We start from the raw sequence: 17637 nt of genomic DNA, 5'->3' as shown, positions 1-17637 counted from the left end.
ATTACTTCTGTGTTTCCAAAGTTACAGTACCCACCTCCTAACATTTCACATATTTCTCTTTTGTCTCCTACCTCTTAATTTTCAACCTTCTTGTTGCATGTGCAATTGCAATATCATATCATCTGCTTCTTCACCCATTAATCAATCATCTCACGGACAATGGAGACTCTTTACCGCTTTTCATAACACCCTCAACACATTCCACGTGTTACCCTCATACATAATTAGCTTAGCTGCTATACCACCTGGAGAAAACATTCCAAATTTATAAAAAAAATTAATTTATCAAATGACTCATTAATAAACCTTGCTAAGAACAAACAAACATGTCACGATAGTACGGAACCTCAAAATAAGAAGATGACAGACCTTCCGTACGTGTCTCTAGACATCATTTGATTCATATGGGAGATTCTATATCGATCAATTTTGTGGATGTAGTTTGGTGTATCAATAATTGAGATGATAATTTTATGAATAGAATAGAAGGGATGAATTTTCAGTTCAAGAATAATTGTAAAAGGGTTCAACGAATCGAAGTTAGATCCGCAACAGGCGCTTCATCTATCATGGAAACAGAAATTAATCGCAATGATCGAGGATCGGTGAAATGGCAAAATATCTTATAGCTTTTGCATTCATAGCTGGAGTTTTCACCACAACAATAGCTACTCATCTATCTATTACACCACCACCACCAGCAATTGAAAGATTAAATTCTGCCAAATTGAAGTACTTGTTGTATTTAATTGGAAAATTAAAAACACAATACGCGACAACTTAAGGTTATAAAGAAACCAGAACAGAAACATTCTCATTTAGTTCCTCTTCCAGATCTAGATTGAGATCTCGCTTTCATTTTCTAATCTAACCTTTTTTTTTATAACTTAAATAAATTATAAAAAACACGATGCCAGTAATTCATATTAATAATTAGAAAACACCGGGAATCAGTTGTTTCCCGTTACCACGACTCAAACGCAACCTCTCGGAGCAAACCCGACCCGAGAACCCGCCAGGTCGTATGATACCCGGAATCCTTGTTGCTGTATGTTACCAATTATGGACAAACCGCTCATGGTTCCCGCAAAAGCGAAGCAGAAGCTCCCGCTATTATCCACTGGAATCAAGTAATTCGTCGCCGGTAGTGACACGTCGGCACCGCGGAAATGCAGCACCACAGTCGGCACTTTCACTTCTGTGAGCCCAGACAGATCGAAACACGTGTCGAAGAGGGAGAACTCCGGTGCTCGCTTCAGGCGCGAGGCTCCCACGCGGAACGCGTCCCGGAGAGCAATGTAAGCGGGTCGGGTCAAGCGGGTGACGGATGTGCCCGAGTCGATGATGACTCCGCCGTTCCCGGCGGAGTCTAAGCGGAATAGCGAGGCAGATAAGCCGCGCACCGGCGTGCCACCAACACTGATCCCGAGGAGCTCCACGTAGTAGAAGGTATCGAGCTTGGGGTTCTTGAGGAGAGGAGTGAACCGCGCAGTTCGGGAAACAGCGGAATTTCCAAAGACAACAGAGGATGGTTTGGCCGAGGCTGAACGGTCCACGAGGCAGTAAGAGAACTTCTGGTTGAACCGGCGTCCTGTCTGTACAGGAAAAGATAACCTGCCCCGGCCCAGACCCAATAAACCAGCAGCGCCTATGAAGAGTCCTTCGTTGTCGTGGCCACAGCCTAGCGCGACGCGGGTGACTCTTGTCTTTCGAAACGTCAGTGTCTCGGTGGAAAAATCTCCAAATGTGAAGGAACCGTCGCCGTAGGAAACCTGGTACTGGCAAACCTTGTTCTTGTTACAGCCCGGAGAGTCTAACCTGCGGCAGAGAGGGGCTCCACAGGGGATTCCGGCGTAAGTTCGGGATTTCCTGGGGTCAAAAACAGGGTCGGTTTGGGAATAGCATTTGCGGCAGGGTGCGCATTGGAGCCAAACGACGTCACTTCCGGTGTCCAAGACCATGTAGACGTACCTAGCGGGAGTACCCACGCCTATGCGGGTGAAGTACTCGCCGCTTCCTTGTGCTAGACCGGATATGATGGAGCTGCTGAAACCAGAGCCGGATCTGCGCGCGTGGCTGCTGTTGAGGGCTGCGAGTGTGAGTAGGGATTCGACTCTTTTGGCGTCGCGTTTGAGCCTGAGGTGGAAGAGCTGCTCCGGGGTTTTATCGGAGGAGAGTGCATCTATGTGGTGCAGGTTAAGGGAGAGAGCATCTTCCGGGTCGGGTTCTGCAAGGGCTTCGGCTTCGGGCCATGAGAGGGTGGGTGGGTTGGGGAGGGAGTGGAGAGTTAAAGTTTGGGTTTGGAGTTGGAATGGGAGGGTTGCGGCGGCCGAGAGAGAGAGGGCGAGGGCGAGAGACAGGAAGAGAAGGCCATTTGTGGTTTTCTTCTTCCCTTCCATGGTTGCAGTTTGCGAGTGAGAGACGCAGTGATTGTTGAAGAGAATAAATAAATAAATAATGAAGAGGCGGTGGCTGCTGTGACCATGGTTGTTACTGTTACAAACTGTAAATAGTGACGCAGTTAATTATGAGGATGGTTGGGTTGGGTGGATCATCTTCATCCTTTCTTTCCAAATCTATTATTTTGTTCTCCTGCTACTACACTACACAAATCAGGTTTCTTTATACTCATTTCTCAATGTTACTCTAATAATTTACAGACTTTACTTTCCACTTCCTCTTCAAAATGAGTTTATAATATCTTTTATTTAATGCCAGTAAAAAATAATTAATGTTAAAAATGATTGGTAATCTTTTTAGAAATAAAATGAAGAGTTTAATGTTAGAGAAACATCATATCTTTAACAAATATCGTTCACGTCTTATGGTATTTAAAATATTAAAAATTTGGTTGGGAAAAACCTTTTTATATTATTAGACATTAAATTCAAGGAGATTAAAGTCATATTTTTAATAGATGTCGGATTATTTGAGCATCGATGTTTATTTAAAATATCAAAAAAATTCACTTAAAAATATTAAAAAGTTCTTATTTAAAAATATTAGACGTTTAAGGAAAGTCAATGTTATATTTTATTAGATGTCGGATTATTGAAAAATTCAAATATTAAAACTGAGAATTGGATTTTATTATGGATTTTATTGATAATTGTTCCAAAAGATTTGTTTTGTTAGACCCATTATCATTCCCAAGTACTTAAACAGAACTTTCATAGCATTACAATTCAATTTTTCAAAAAATGCATGTATTATACTATTGTGTGTTCCCAAAACCCTAGCCTTATTTTAGTGGAAGTTAATCCAAAGCCCTAAAGTCATCTCAAAGCATATAAATATACTTTTAATTGTCAAAATATTTTGATTATTCATTTTACACAAAAACAAAGTATCATATCATAAGTAATAAGTAAATTGTAGTAAGTTATAACCTTGATTTTACCATATTTTTATTTCTTTATTTCTGTATAGAGTTGTATTCTAATTGTATGATTTATCATTCCAGAAAGATCAAGTGTACCTATTAAAAATAGGAAAGGTGTTATGAAGTTACATTGTTTCAATCCTCTTAATAGATTAAATTAACATTTATCAAGACTGTAAAAACTCCTTATTTCAACTTATCATTACTCCACTTTTTTTTCCCTTTGATCTTGGTAAGCAATCTTCTCCCTAATATAAATGCATATTGATCTATTACTTTATATTCTTCGATCTATTAGCTAGGATTTTTTATATTATCTTGTACATGCATCCTACTAAAGAAGTCTATAGTCATTTAAGCCAATGAAGTTCACTACTTTAGGAACTAAGGTGAATAAGGATGCATTGCTTCCCTTTGGTACAATACCATTTTTGTAGAAATATCTTGGACAACCTCTATGATATGCTTATGTAAAACATCCCAATATTTCTTGATAAAGATGAAGTTAAATCTATCTAAACTTGGCTCTTGTAATTACGACATTCCTATACTACCTCTTTAATTCATTTTCATCAAACCCATGGATTAACATATTATTATCCTCCTATGTTATTTGTTGGAAGTGAATGTCATCTAACGTAACTCCAATTTATGATGTTTCCATACAACTTCCTTTACAATTTCAAGTTCCTCACTCCATTGTCCTAACACTTTCAACCCTTTGATATTATTCATGAGTGATCTCTAGTGTTGAAAGTTCCACATCGACTAGAGATAAAATCAATTCATATTATATAAGTGAATGCAAATCTTACATTACAAACAAGTTTTGTGAAATTGACTTAGACTTCAGAGTCATCATGGATTAGACATTTAAGTGGGTAAAGAAAATCTTTGAGTAGAAAAAAAAGAAAACAAAATCTAGGAATGCTGAAGTAAAACCTACCATGGAAAGATAATGAATGTGGAAAGCTGAATAAAATAAAAAGTATTCGATGAAATGGTTATACAAATTATTATAACACTAATAAACCAAACAAATATTTATTATATCTTAGCTTGGAAAAATAAAGTGTCATTTAAAGTTAAATTTTGTATTTGGAGAATGGTAAGAAATAGATTACTAGCAATAACAAAAACATAATGATAAAGAGAAATCTATTATAAATTAAATCTAATTTGAACGGTCGGTTTTGTTTTTCAAGATTAGATTCTATTCAACATGTTATATGTTATAGGCTTGAATTTTTTTTATGGACATTAGAAAAAGTTTGTATTTTTATGTAGAATAGATTATCTTATATTCATTCGGTAGTGTTGTTGTCACAATTTTTGTATTTTCAAAAATATTGTTCTATGAAAAACATACGAGTTGATAAAAGAGGTATTAATTGTAAAACATTAAGTATATAATGGTATTTGCATGTTAGTTTTCATTAGGAGCACTATATAATCTTTTGATTGATTAATATGGTGAAAAAACATAATTGTTGAGAGAAAATAGGAAATCAATGTAAATGAAAGGTTTGCATAAATATATAAAATGCAAGAATTATATGCTTTACATCACGCATAAATATTATTATGTAATATTCATGCCAACAATAAGAAAGAAAACGGAAAGAAATCGAGTTTATGTGGATTATTTTCTCTTTCAATAAAAGGTATATGCAGCAACCAAAAAACGTAAGTGTAAGTATTAGTTGAACTTCTTTATCAATTATTACTTTATATTTATTTTTATTTCGTCTTTCATAAATGTAATTATAGAAATGTACAATATTTGTGAATAAAAAGATAAAATGTGATTAAAAAAGTAACATATATCTTGAACGTGGTTGGTGAAGGAATGTAAAGACAAGTTTGAAAATGTAAATAATTAGTTGTACATATTGTTGTTGTTGAGATATTTGTTGCATTGAAACCATACCAAAAAAACTATGTTGCATTGAAGCCATACCAAACAAAAGTGAAGCGAAAGTCATCATTATTAGGCTATTAAGAGCTTAACAATTTAAATATTCAATGCTTAGGTTGACCTCGGCATATCTATGTGAAGAAAATCAAGTTATGCGTGGAAGAGTTTTCCCTAAAACAAGTAGAAAAACATATTTGAATATGGTTTGGGTAACAAATATTAAGGAGAATCAATGTAATGGTGTAATTTTAGAATGGGTAATGATACATAGACAATATTTTTTATAACATTTGAACATCATCATATGTGTCATTGTGTGATTGGTTCAAATGACACAATGATACCATCATGGATCAATCACACAATGACATATAAGATGATGTTCAAATATTGTAAAAAAATTATTGTCTAAATATCTTTATCCTTTTAGAATAAATTTGATTGGTATAATATAGTTTGCTGAACAAATATATCATTCCAAACAAATTCTTATTTTTTGGTTTGTGATTATTATCTAATACTTATGTACTAAATAAATAAAACATAACTACTATCCACGACTTCTTTTTTTTTTTTTTTTTGTGTTATATGCTTGTGTTTTTATATCAAGTCATAAGCATTATAATAAAAACTCCATTTAAATTTTGAAAATATACCCAACCTTTGACTAAAAACAACATAAAATCTGATGAGATAAAACAACATAAATCTAAACTTGACATAAAGTGTTTTTCATTGCACACACACCTGTATGATGAATTTAATACGCAATGCAGCATATGACTTACTTTACAAGTAAAGTTCAATATTTAATTGAAAGAGTCAGGGATTGGGTTGCCAAGAAATTGAGTGTAATTAATGTATTTAATTTATGCAAAAATTGGAAGCATAATTATTCTTACCATTTTAATATTTACATTAATTATGTAAATATTTACCATTTTAATAAAACTTTTTAAAGTTGTCATCAACAAAAATGTCTTGTTAACTAAATTATAAGCTGTGGACCACAATCATGCTCCAATGTTTATAGGGCTGACCTATTGATGTCTGGTTGGTGATTAAATGTCCAAAATTCCACCAATTATTCTCATAATGTCACATGGATTGTGATTTATAATCTAGAAGCATATTTGTCTATTATATTAAAAAAGAATATCTTGCTATTATGCCAATATATAGATAGAATAGGTTATTAATAGTGTAGAAACCTAATGTTACTGTTTTGCTACAGATATAAAAATAGATATAAGTCAAACCCATATGCATTGCGAATCTTCCATGATTATTCTCTTAATCTAAAGGTTAAAATGTATTATATATTGTTATTTAAAGATTAACCCTATTTAGCTCTGTATGATTAGTATTTATTACAATCTCTCCTGTGTTATGTCAATATACTAGACCTGTACTTATTTAGATTTCATTCTTAACCTGTCATCACAAATATTTTTATAAAATAAAATTTATACATAATTTTTTCTTAGATTAATAAATACAAATATTTTCTGAAAACGTAATTATTACTTTATGTTAAGTAGACACATTATTGATATTATATATCAGTTTATGTTTTATTTATTAAGAGATAAGCAGATAAAAAAAAAGCATTTCTTTTTCTGAGACATTTTATTTATTAGCAATCAAGTCCGAGATACTTGTCATCTATTCCAATTTACCTTTTATTTAATATTGCTATCCAACTCTTATCCAAAGCTGATTTGCATTTTATGGACATTTCAGAACATGGGCCATCCATGATTCATTCACCTACCATCTCAAAATAAATCTACAAAATAAAATATTATATCTCTCACTCAATCAAGGACTAAATAGTAAAGTCTATGTCACCGTCTTCTTAAAATTATTGTTTTCATGCTCCAAGATTCTCGTGACTTTCTTATTCCTAATTTCACCAGTTGGCTGAAGATTTTATTTACACACTTCTAATTTTTTTTTCTTTATAAAATAAATGATATTTTTATTATTCAATTCATTATTTTAAAAAATACATTATGTAATTTTATTTTTTAATATTTGTGCATACAAAGTATTTTGATACCACATAAAATTATAACTAAATTCTTTTCTAATTTCTTTAATGAATGATAATAATATTATTTTTTATAGCACTATACATAGTTCAAAATTTTTTCATCTGGATTAAACATAATAATAAATATATAAATTTTATTAAGATATAAAGTAAAAAGTTAATTAATTTAAACTAATATTTTTTTAATTTTCAAAATGACGTTTTTCAGAAATATTCTAACTTTAAACTAGTACAATAAAATATTCTAGATAATCATTTAAATATTTGAAAATCCAATTCATACTAACATTATACAACAGTGAATTCATAATATATCAAAATTTACTTTTCGAATATATGTATTGCCTTTACTTTTAAATAGTATTGTCAAAATGAGTTAAGATATGTGAGTTAACTTGGCTCATGACGAGTTTAAACCGGGTTAAATTGGAAAATAATGTAAAAATTTTATGCGAGTCAATTTTGATCCGGTTCATTAAAAACCTGGTTCATCTGAATTAAACCTGTGGTGAGCTGGTTTGACTCACCAACCTATCTATTTTTTTTATTGAAATCAAATTAATTAAATTAATTATTCAAATTCTATTTTTTTATTGAAATCAAATTAATTAAATGATTATTCAAAACGCATAACCTTTACTTCGTAATAGAGCTTTTCGTGCTGCACTATGCTTGTGTCTATCTAAAAGTTTCGTCTCTAGTGTATATTTTTGTTAACGGCTATAAATAGTTTCTTGGTCAAACGGTTGTGTATGTCTCATTACACTAAATTGGCAAAGTTTTATGTTTGGTAGCTTAGAATATATAACAATAAAGTTCTTTTGATTCATTTTCTTTTATATCAATTGGTCTAATTATTACTGTTTCAATTTGACCGATTAACATGTTATGAGAATCTCAAAAGAAGAGGGTGAAAAAAGGTTAAATGAACCAATGAACCAACCTATTTAACTACCAACACGTGGTGGGTCGGGTCAGGTTTAAATTTTTTCAATTCATTAATAAATGAGCCGAGTTGGATTGGCTCACTAAGTGATCAACCCGTGGTGAGTCGGATTGGGTCGAGTCGGATTATCCGTTTTGACAACTCTACTTTTAAACAACATACTATGCAAGCTATAAATACTTGTTTTTATATTATACTAATGAAAATACATGCATTCATATTTTGTATAATAATAAAATTGTCATTATAATTATTATATAATTGAAATAATTTTTGTAATTTTATTGTAAGCAATTATTTATTTATTTTTATGAGTAATTTTATAATAAAAAATGATTAAATTTGATCAAATAAAAATTATAGTTAAATTTAAAGAAATGATAATTAAAAAGTAATATTAATAAAATAATAATTTTAACTTAAAAATATTTATAAAATTAGAATATTTAAAAATAATTTTCTTTGTGGAAGAGAATGAAATTTATTATTCATTAATAAAACACGTCCATTGTTGTTAGTATAGTTTTAAATGTATATAATTTTGTAAAAATACTCTTAAAAATATTAAAATATAATTTAATAAAAACAATATTAAAAAAATACATACAATGGTTATTTGTAGTTAAGAAAAAATAATTTTATTGTAATTTTTAAGTAAAAAATGATTTAATGATTTGTTTTATTAAAAAATAAAAGATAAAAATATTGAATTAAAATAATACTAAAAGAAGGTATTTGTAATATCCCGATTTCTTTAGATATTATGCTGCAATTTTTTTTCAAAATCTTTCTATAAAATATTTATCAAAGATAATAAAATTTATTTGATTAATATGAGAATATCACTTTTACATAAAAAAATATCAAATTTGAAAACTTTTAAATAATATAAAATAAATAATAAATTCCCGAATATAACATCTCAACTCTCGTTAGCTACTTAGACCTGATCTTATTACAAATCATCTACACCATACAAATACGATCATCGTAGGTGAAAACCACAACAACAATATTTCAGGGTAAGCAACCATAATTATCTTATCACACAATATACAATAATCATAATAACTACAAATATAACCAAATCATAAACATATATCATCACAACATTAACATCACAACAATAACATCACAACCTAATGGTTTATTTCCTATACATTACCACACCACCCAATGACCATAACCAATTCATTACAATTCACATGACACCCTCTTCTCGTATCATACGACAAAATATAACCTCTTTCCCGCATCACCCAGATGAAGATTCACCCCTACTAAATCATCCTCTTCCCGCATCACACAGTCGAAGAAAATCTCTTCCTCGCATCACACGGTCAAAAGAGTCATGACTATCAAACCATCACCTTTCCACATCACACGGTCGAAGAAAATCTTTTTCCCGCATCACACGGTCGAAAGAGCCATCACTATCAAACCATCATCTTCCAGCGTCACACGGCCGAAAGAGTCATCATACCAAACTATCATCTTCCTGCATCACACGGCCGAAGATAATATCTTTCCCGCATCACACTTAACTCTTCTTCTCTCTCCCACTTTCACGTCACCCATCATCATCATCACTCCAAATTTACCATGCACACCAACAACCATACATATTACAACATATAATAAAAAATATCATACAATGTCAAACCTTACACACACAAAGTAATTCTAGTCACTCTCCTTATCTGGTTTTATACGATTTTTGTTTTCAAGATCACCAAAAAAAGTTCACAACATCATCGATGGTACTCCCATTTTTTATGCCTTGTTCTCAGTTCTATTTTTTTCCTAAAAAATGTTTTTTATCTTCTTTTTCTTTCTAATTTTCGTTTTTTCTTGCAGTCAAACTTTCTAGCTCTGCACTTGAAAGTCAATCTTCATCTGATATAAGGAAACTTTTGTACGCCTCTGTTACTATTGGGGATGTTACTATTGGGGAGGCTGCACCCCATAGAAAGTGTCTTTCTTAGAAGAAATCCTAAGAGATTATTTTTAATATCAACCCTTGGAGATATATGCCTTCTGTTTTCTGTTCTTGTTTAAAAACCAACTCTTTGCCATCAATATTCATACGAAGACTCCCTTCTCTTTGTCTTACAAATCTATCTATTTTACCTACTTATCCGTGGACCCCACTTACCAAGCAAAACAAACAATTAAACCTCAAACCATGACCCTCAACCGTGCATAACAAAACAATAACCGAAACATTTTAACAAAACATGGCATTTGAATTGTATCACATTTACACCTAACATATAATATAATATATTATACATAAACATGGAACTTATAAGTAACTATAATATAATATATTATATATAAACACACAACTTATAAGTAATTATAATATAATATATCATATTTAAACACGTAGCTTATAAGTAACTATAATATAATATTATATACAAACAAGTAATTTATAAGTAATACATACATACATACATATATATATATATATATATATATATATATATATATATATATATATATATATATATATATATCATGTATATAATGATAATTAATTTTATTTACCAAAATAATACACTTAACATACCAAACTCATACAAAAATTATTTTATTTTATCACTATTACTTTTATTATATAAAAATAATTGTTTAAAATTATTTCATTTTTTCTCGATCTTACATTATTCTTTTATATAACAATATAAATTATTTTAAATTGATTTTTTTTCTCTAGTTATGATATTTAAGCCAATGATTACAAACTATGCAACATCAAACCTGTCCTAAAACTGAGATAAAATATTCAACATGTATAATATAATTTTATCAATTACAAATATTATTTAATTTAATTACACAATTTAAAAATATATAAAATGTTAAAAATAACTAGAATACAAGATTCCATAGTCTAGTGGTTAGGACATAAGACTCTAAATTCAGTAACCGATGCTATTGGTCTTTTTCTACATTTATGATATTTTTAAGATACACAAAATGGATTAGATCAAAAGGTTCCATGGTCTAGTGGTTAGGACATTGGACTCTGAATCCAGTAACCCGAGTTCAAATCTCGGTGGAACCTCTTTCTTTTAATGTAATTTTTTTAATTTTAGGATATTATTATTAATTTTTTATATTCATCCTTCCCCTCACACACACACAAGATATAACGGGACTTGAATCACCAATATGGTTAGACATTGATTTTCTAATTTGTTTTACTTTTACTGCTATGGAATCAGAAATTCAAAGAAAAATAGAGGAAACAGTCTTGGACATACTGAACAAATCCAACATGGAAGAAGCCACCGAGTTCGGCATACGACTCGCTGCCTCGGAGAGACTCGGTATCGACCTCTCCGACTCCATCAGTAAACACTTTGTTAGAAGCATAGTTGAGTCGTATCTTCTCTCCATTATGGCCAATGGAAAGGCGGAGAAGAAGGAAAATGTAGTCAGTGTCGATGAGGAGACGGAGGTGGTGAAACTGAAGAGGGAAGATCCTGAACGTATTATTTGTCATGTAAGTTCTCCTTCCTCCATATTCAATAAAACCCTAAACCGTCTGTTTCTTTTTGTTAGGGTGCACCCTATGGTTTAAGACTGAGTAATTGGTGAAGACCAGAAATCCAATTTGTACAAATTTAAGAATGGTATTTAATTTATGTTTGATTGCTCTAGCTGTCGAATAGGAGGAACGTATCCGTGAAAGCATTCAGAGGGACGTCACTAGTCTCAATTAGGGAGTTCTATATGAAAGATGGAAAACTACTTCCTGGTTGTAAAGGTGATTACATAATCTATTGTTTGCTAATGTGAATTTGCTATTCCCTGCTTTATATAATGCTTCTTCACACTGTAAATTTTGCTGGAATTTTAAATTTTGTGTTTGTATGTTCGCCATGGTTAGTAAAAACCACTGTGTTTTTATCTTGCTAGCCTAGGGTAAGATATTAGTATGAATATTATTGAAAAAAATGACAAAAAAAAAAATCAGTTTTTATGAGTCTTTAGAGAAAGAATCTCTACTAAGAGGCATCATTAATGAAAGACAACATCATAGACGTGAACCTAATTCACATAAGGGATTGAAACTACATTCCACTCGGTTAAGAGGATGGGTTTATTCCTACAGTCTTTTTATTTTGCAAAATATCACAGGTATGAACAACATTAGAATATCTTTTTCCAAATAATCAATTAAGTTCATTATTAGTGCACAGAGATACCAATAGCAATATACCCAACACTGTATTCCTTTTAGGTGATATTGACGTAAAGAAAGCCACTATGGCAAAATGAGGAGAGTACATCACTTGTTCTTGAAGAGTTTGCAGAGGAGGCCAAAAATCACATTAGAAGAAATAATATTAAAGAGTCTCAGGGTCAATGTCTGACCTTGAGATTTTACATTTTAATGTCTGATGATTTCACTTGATTAATGTAACTAAAGTCATCTAATGAGTCAAAACTATTATTGTAGTCCTAGTTGTTTTTGTATTTTACTAGGTGCTACATGCATAAATTAGAGGATTTGAGTTGAGGTCTGAGTTAGCTATAGAGGATCATTACTTGAGTTTATGTGGCTCTGTTCTGCTGAGAACTTGGTGACTCTGTCTCACTGAGAACTTGGTTAATCTGAATTTTGAAACTAAACATGTCCCCTTTCCTGTATATGATTTTAGGTATTAGTTTACCTTCTGAGCAATGGTCAATCTTCAAGGAGAGTGTTCCTGCAATAGAAGAAGCTATCTTAAAGATGGAAGGAAGGATGAGGTGAGTATGCAATGCTGACATGTGAGCAATGTGATAGTATGACAGGTTATGACTTCCAATGATATTGATCATATAGGTATTGAAATGTGATGCAGTGGAAATTGCTGAGTGCATATGCTCAGAATTATTTTTTTTTGTATTCTCTAGGTATATTACCAACTATGAATTTCTGATATTCTTTATTGTAAGTTTAGTTGGAGAAATTTGTGTTCTTTTTTTCTGGAAGGAAAACATGTTGGTAGGTGTTTAGTGATGCAGATAAATGTATGGTAAAAATTGTTTTTTAACTGCAGTAAAAACATTTAAATGTAGATTGGAGGTTAATGGTAAGCAACATGAAGATGGGTCAAAATCGGTTGTCGCGGCTGCTCCTCTTGAGCCTGTTGTCCCTGTTCCTCCACTTGAGCCTATAGTCCCTATTGAAGTTGTCCGTTTTGATGGGAAGAATTTCCATTTCTGGGCTCAGCAGATGAAATCACTATTGAAACAATTAAAGATTGAACATGTACTAATTGAACCATGCCCGAATGCTGCATTAGGGGAAGGTGCAAAGGCCGAAGACATTGCTGCAGCCAAGGCTGCAGAAAGGAGATGGTTAAATGATGATGTAGTGTGTTGCCGCAATATCTTGAGCCATTTATCTGATCCTCTTTTCAACCAGTATGTGAACAGAAAAATGAGCAGCAAGGAATTATGGGAAGAGCTAAAAATGGTTTATCTGTATGAGGAATTTGGAACCAAGAGATCTCAAGTGAAAAAGTATATTGAATTTCAGATAGTTGATGAAAAAACAGTGATTGAGCAAGTCCGAGACCTAAATGGCATTGCAGATTCTATTGCTGCTTCTGGAATAATCATTGACGATAACTTTCATGTTAGTGTCATCATTTCAAAGCTTCCACCATCCTGGAAGAACTTCTGCATCAGGTTATTGCGTGAGGAATATTTACCTTTCTGGAAGTTAATGGAATGTATACAGGTAGAGGAAGAATTTCGGTGTGGAGTACAACGAGGGGGTGAACATTCTTACAGTATGGGATTTCACCCGGGCAGTAGAGGTGGTGGACAGAGGAGCGTTGACTATAAGCCACCAGGAATCTGGAGGAATAGGCCATAAATCAATGCCAGGAGCTTATCCTGTAATGTATGTGGCAAGAGGGGACATCTTTCAAAAAATTGCTGGAGAAGAAGTGACAGGCAAACTAATGAAAGGAGAGCAGAAGATGATCTCAGCACATCTACCACAGAAGTTGATACTCAGGCTTCTATTCCTACCGAGTAAGTTTGTACGAAAACATGCATTGTATTTTGACGAGAAGTACATAAATCAACTTTTTTTAGGGCAAGCGAGTTTGACAATGGATCCTAATATTTTAACAACTTTTTTACAACAGGATACGTGTCATATTGGTCTGTTTGAATTTATGTTTAAAAAAATATTTGAAACGGACCAATCACAGACTATCACATGTGCGTTGTTAAAAAATTGTGAAAAAAAAAAGTTGTTAAAATTTTTTTCCTTTGATATTTGTGACAGGGAAGTGTCTTTGAATTATAGTAGTTGGTATAGTCTCTCCTTTTTATTTTTTTAATATAGCAACTTCATTCAGTGTCAGATACCCTTGATGATTTTAATTTGCTCAAACTACTGATTAATTGATTTAGTGTCCTCCGTGATAGGACTCTTCCAATTTTGAATTAGTAACAAATTTATCCTGCGCTCTAACAATTTTGAACTATTCTATTGTAGCAAATTGATTCTGGACGGTAGTGTGGGGTTGTGTAATTGCCGTGGACAAAAGTATCAAATGACTTTGGGTATGAAATTTGTAAATTATTTCTTGTCTTTTAGAAATAATTCTCTTGTCAACTGAAAAAAAAATGTTTTTTTCTTAATTTAATTTCAGAAAAAAAAAATCTTTCTTTTTATGGAAAGAACTATATCATAATCAGTTACTTCAAAATTAGAAATTTTAAAAGTTCCACATATGCAAATCTTACCAACACTGGCTTAATTTGTAGCAGTGTCTCAACTGAGCTGCACCAAAGAGTATAAAAGGTCTAGAATGATGATAGCAATATTAGGATTGAAGATAGATTTAAGTGAAACATAAATTGTGGGTAAAGGTGGTGTAGATTATTTTTTTTGGGGAACCATTTTGTGTGACGTTTTGCTGTGCACCAAAATTGAAAGAAAGTCCCACATTTTGAAAACACCTGTTGGTCGTACGCAGGAGCAAAATTGAAAGAAAGTCCCACGTGTGGCATCATATTAATAAGAAAACAATTTGGAATTGGAAGATAAGACTTTTATGCATATAAGAATTCGGATGTGCTCATGTAACACATTCAATGTCCAAGTAGAAGTGCTCAGCAAGTTGCATCATTGAAATATAGAAGCTAAACTATCCAAGGTTTTTCCTGACTGCAGTTGAAAATCAGATGTAAGCAAGCATGGCTACTTTAGGTTACAAAAAGAAGTTCACTGTATCGTGTCTTTTTATGCATACATATCTAGTTTCTTTTGGGCATATTCCTAGTGAACTAAGGGCCACAAAATTAGTAGCTGATACACAATTAAATTTGGTTAGTTAGTTGTAAACATGTCCTGCAAAATAACTTTTCAGGTTCGCCTACTGAATATTCCCTTTTCTGTAATCTAATAATTGCTGCTCTCTGTGCTTATCTGCACCTAGTTTAGCTGTTTCCCAATTCAGCTTCCTCACTGCCTCTTCAGTTTCAATGTAGTTTGGAGGTACACCAGACCCTCCAGAAATTAAAGGAAACTTCACTTCTACATCTTTCCTGCAGCAGGAGTGTTGTGAGAAACGTGATAAAGCCAAAAAAGTATATATCCAAAGTGAGATGAAAGCAAGAGAAAGAAAAGAGTGCTTTAACCAAGAAAAGAAATAAATGGTCATATTACAAGTCAGATGAGGAAAAAAAACGAAAGTCTTAATAAAGTAGTTCTAGCTGCAAGCATTGGTTTGGGGATTATTCAACTGCTCATCTTTTTTCTGATTAACATATAACTATATAGACCACTGAATAATGGTCAAAGTTTAGAAAAAAATAATACTTGTCATCCATCATATATATTTCATCAATGCATAATTTCGTCAGGAGACTTGATTATTTCTTATTAATGTAACTATATATTAGATTATAATAACACCTTTGAATAGCATTACTAGTGATCATAAGGGAAAAACATGGTTGTACCGTACGAGCCGGACAATCCTATATAATAACCTACACTAAATGAGCCGGATGGCTTTAGAGAAAGAAAAACGGCTAATCAGTGGAAGAATGTGACTGGACTAACAGGTAATACCCGAACTACAAGAAACAGAGACGTCATGCCGTACTCGATGGATAAATAATAATTAGTGATAATAGGTTGAGATTGAACTGATATTAAAATGTTACTAATTTCAGACTCATCTTAAAAACTATAAATACAGATTAAAAGTTAGAGGTAGGTGATCACATTTATTGTACTTTAGTGAAGTGAAGACGAATACTAGACAATCAGTTACCGAATGACGTCACAAAAAAAACTGTGAAGATATTTGAAATAAATCCCCCGAAACAATGGTTAAACTTACTTACCTATATCATAATATGTATGTTCTTGCCCAACTGAATGTGAAAAAAAAAATAACTCAAACTGGAATCTTACAAAAAAAAATAAATATTGTCTTCTATTTATTATAGTTTTCCTTCTAAATTAAAAAAAAAAAAAATACACTTTCCCCTCGAAACTTATCCATTTGGTAACCATAGCAGTTCCCCAATTAAAACTGTCAGGTACACGAGCTTTTTTTTCGGTAGTTTGTAGATTTTTTAGAAGATAATAATATTTAGAAAATATTTTTTTAACAATATTTGAACACGTAATATAGTTTAAATATCATTATCTTTTTTAAACGCCATCAGAAATAACTTATTTCTTTTGCACGTTACCAACCATAAGTAAGTTCTTTAAATGCACGTTACTATTGAAAACAATACATATATAACTAAAATAATTTATTTATAAATTAAAATATTATACTGGTTTAAAAATAATTTAAAATTAAAACTAGGACCACCCTCAAAATATATTTTACAATTAAAAATAAGATTTTATCTCAAATATAATACAAACATGTCCAATTATGTAATTTACTTTTATAAGCTCGTTTAACTAATTATTTCGACAAATACTTATATTTTAGTATGCTAACTTTAAAATTTTTTAACTACCATCTAGTTTTGCCAAATATTGCTCATAATATACTAGGGAAAAAGACATTTTTAGTCAAGTAGAACATTTAAAAACTGGTGTTATAAATTTGATTTTAGTCCCTAAAGAAAATGAATTTATTCTGTATCTCAAACTTCGATACATTTTTATTACCAAACTTTAAAAATTATTAAATATAATCATTTTAACATAATAGCATTTGAATTATTTATACAATTTATCACGCTCCACCTCAAATGTCAAAAAGAAAAGTTAATATAATTAGATTATATTAATTCATTTTTAAAGTCTAAAGATATATATGTCAACCTAAAACACC

At 31.6% G+C, this 17637-nt stretch overlaps 3 protein-coding genes and 1 non-coding gene across 6 annotated transcripts in view; 2 read left to right on the top strand and 2 right to left on the bottom strand.

The window, feature by feature from the left end:
- Nucleotides 1–611: 611 nt before the first annotated feature.
- On the bottom strand, nucleotides 612–2448 carry LOC106754002 (aspartyl protease family protein 2). Its single transcript, XM_014635934.2, has one exon. It carries the CDS (start codon nucleotides 2397–2399, stop codon nucleotides 975–977), a length of 1425 nt encoding a protein of 474 aa, XP_014491420.1. The 5' UTR covers nucleotides 2400–2448; the 3' UTR covers nucleotides 612–974.
- An 8855-nt stretch (nucleotides 2449–11303) lies between these two features.
- Nucleotides 11304–11375, top strand: TRNAQ-CUG. The gene has a single exon. It is a non-coding gene; the product is annotated as a tRNA-Gln (tRNA).
- An 81-nt stretch (nucleotides 11376–11456) lies between these two features.
- On the top strand, nucleotides 11457–15290 carry LOC106754069. Of its 2 annotated transcripts, XR_002666881.1 has the most exons (5): nucleotides 11457–11816; nucleotides 11975–12080; nucleotides 12979–13069; nucleotides 13382–14347; nucleotides 14820–15290. XR_002666881.1 is itself a non-coding variant. In XM_014636013.2 (4 exons), the coding sequence occupies exons 1-4, from the start codon at nucleotides 11526–11528 to the stop codon at nucleotides 14184–14186; spliced, it is 1293 nt and encodes a 430-aa protein (XP_014491499.1). In that variant the 5' UTR covers nucleotides 11457–11525; the 3' UTR covers nucleotides 14187–14760. The 2 variants fall into 2 exon arrangements, 1 of the variants encoding a protein (XP_014491499.1); XM_014636013.2 differs by lacking the exon at nucleotides 14820–15290 and having other exon boundaries at nucleotides 13382–14760.
- Nucleotides 15291–15424: 134 nt separating this feature from the next.
- LOC106754057 (protein DEFECTIVE IN MERISTEM SILENCING 3) overlaps nucleotides 15425–17637 on the bottom strand; it is an 8129-nt gene continuing 5916 nt past the window's right edge. For both annotated transcript variants that reach the window (XM_014635999.2, XM_014635998.2), the window contains exon 6: nucleotides 15425–15874. In XM_014635999.2, coding sequence (XP_014491485.1) covers nucleotides 15703–15874 — 172 coding nt within the window. In that variant the 3' untranslated portion in view covers nucleotides 15425–15702. The remainder of the gene's footprint in view (nucleotides 15875–17637) is intronic.

Source organism: Vigna radiata, unplaced genomic scaffold (assembly GCF_000741045.1).
Source record: "Vigna radiata var. radiata cultivar VC1973A unplaced genomic scaffold, Vradiata_ver6 scaffold_83, whole genome shotgun sequence".
NCBI lineage: Eukaryota > Viridiplantae > Streptophyta > Magnoliopsida > Fabales > Fabaceae > Vigna > Vigna radiata.
Note: the sequence above shows the minus strand (reverse complement) of the source record. Positions and strands in the feature narration are given on the sequence as shown.

Excerpts from the sequence above, each read along its gene's own strand:
- LOC106754069 (XM_014636013.2), top strand. The coding sequence starts at position 11,526 with ATGGAATCAGAAATTCAAAGAAAAATAGAGGAAACAGTCTTGGACATA. Across the intron at positions 12,081-12,978 it reads ACTACTTCCTGGTTGTAAAG|GTATTAGTTTACCTTCTGAG; the intron begins GTGATTACATAA and ends ATATGATTTTAG. Across the intron at positions 13,070-13,381 it reads AAGATGGAAGGAAGGATGAG|ATTGGAGGTTAATGGTAAGC; the intron begins GTGAGTATGCAA and ends ATTTAAATGTAG.
- LOC106754002 (XM_014635934.2), bottom strand. The coding sequence starts at position 2,399 with ATGGAAGGGAAGAAGAAAACCACAAATGGCCTTCTCTTCCTGTCTCTC.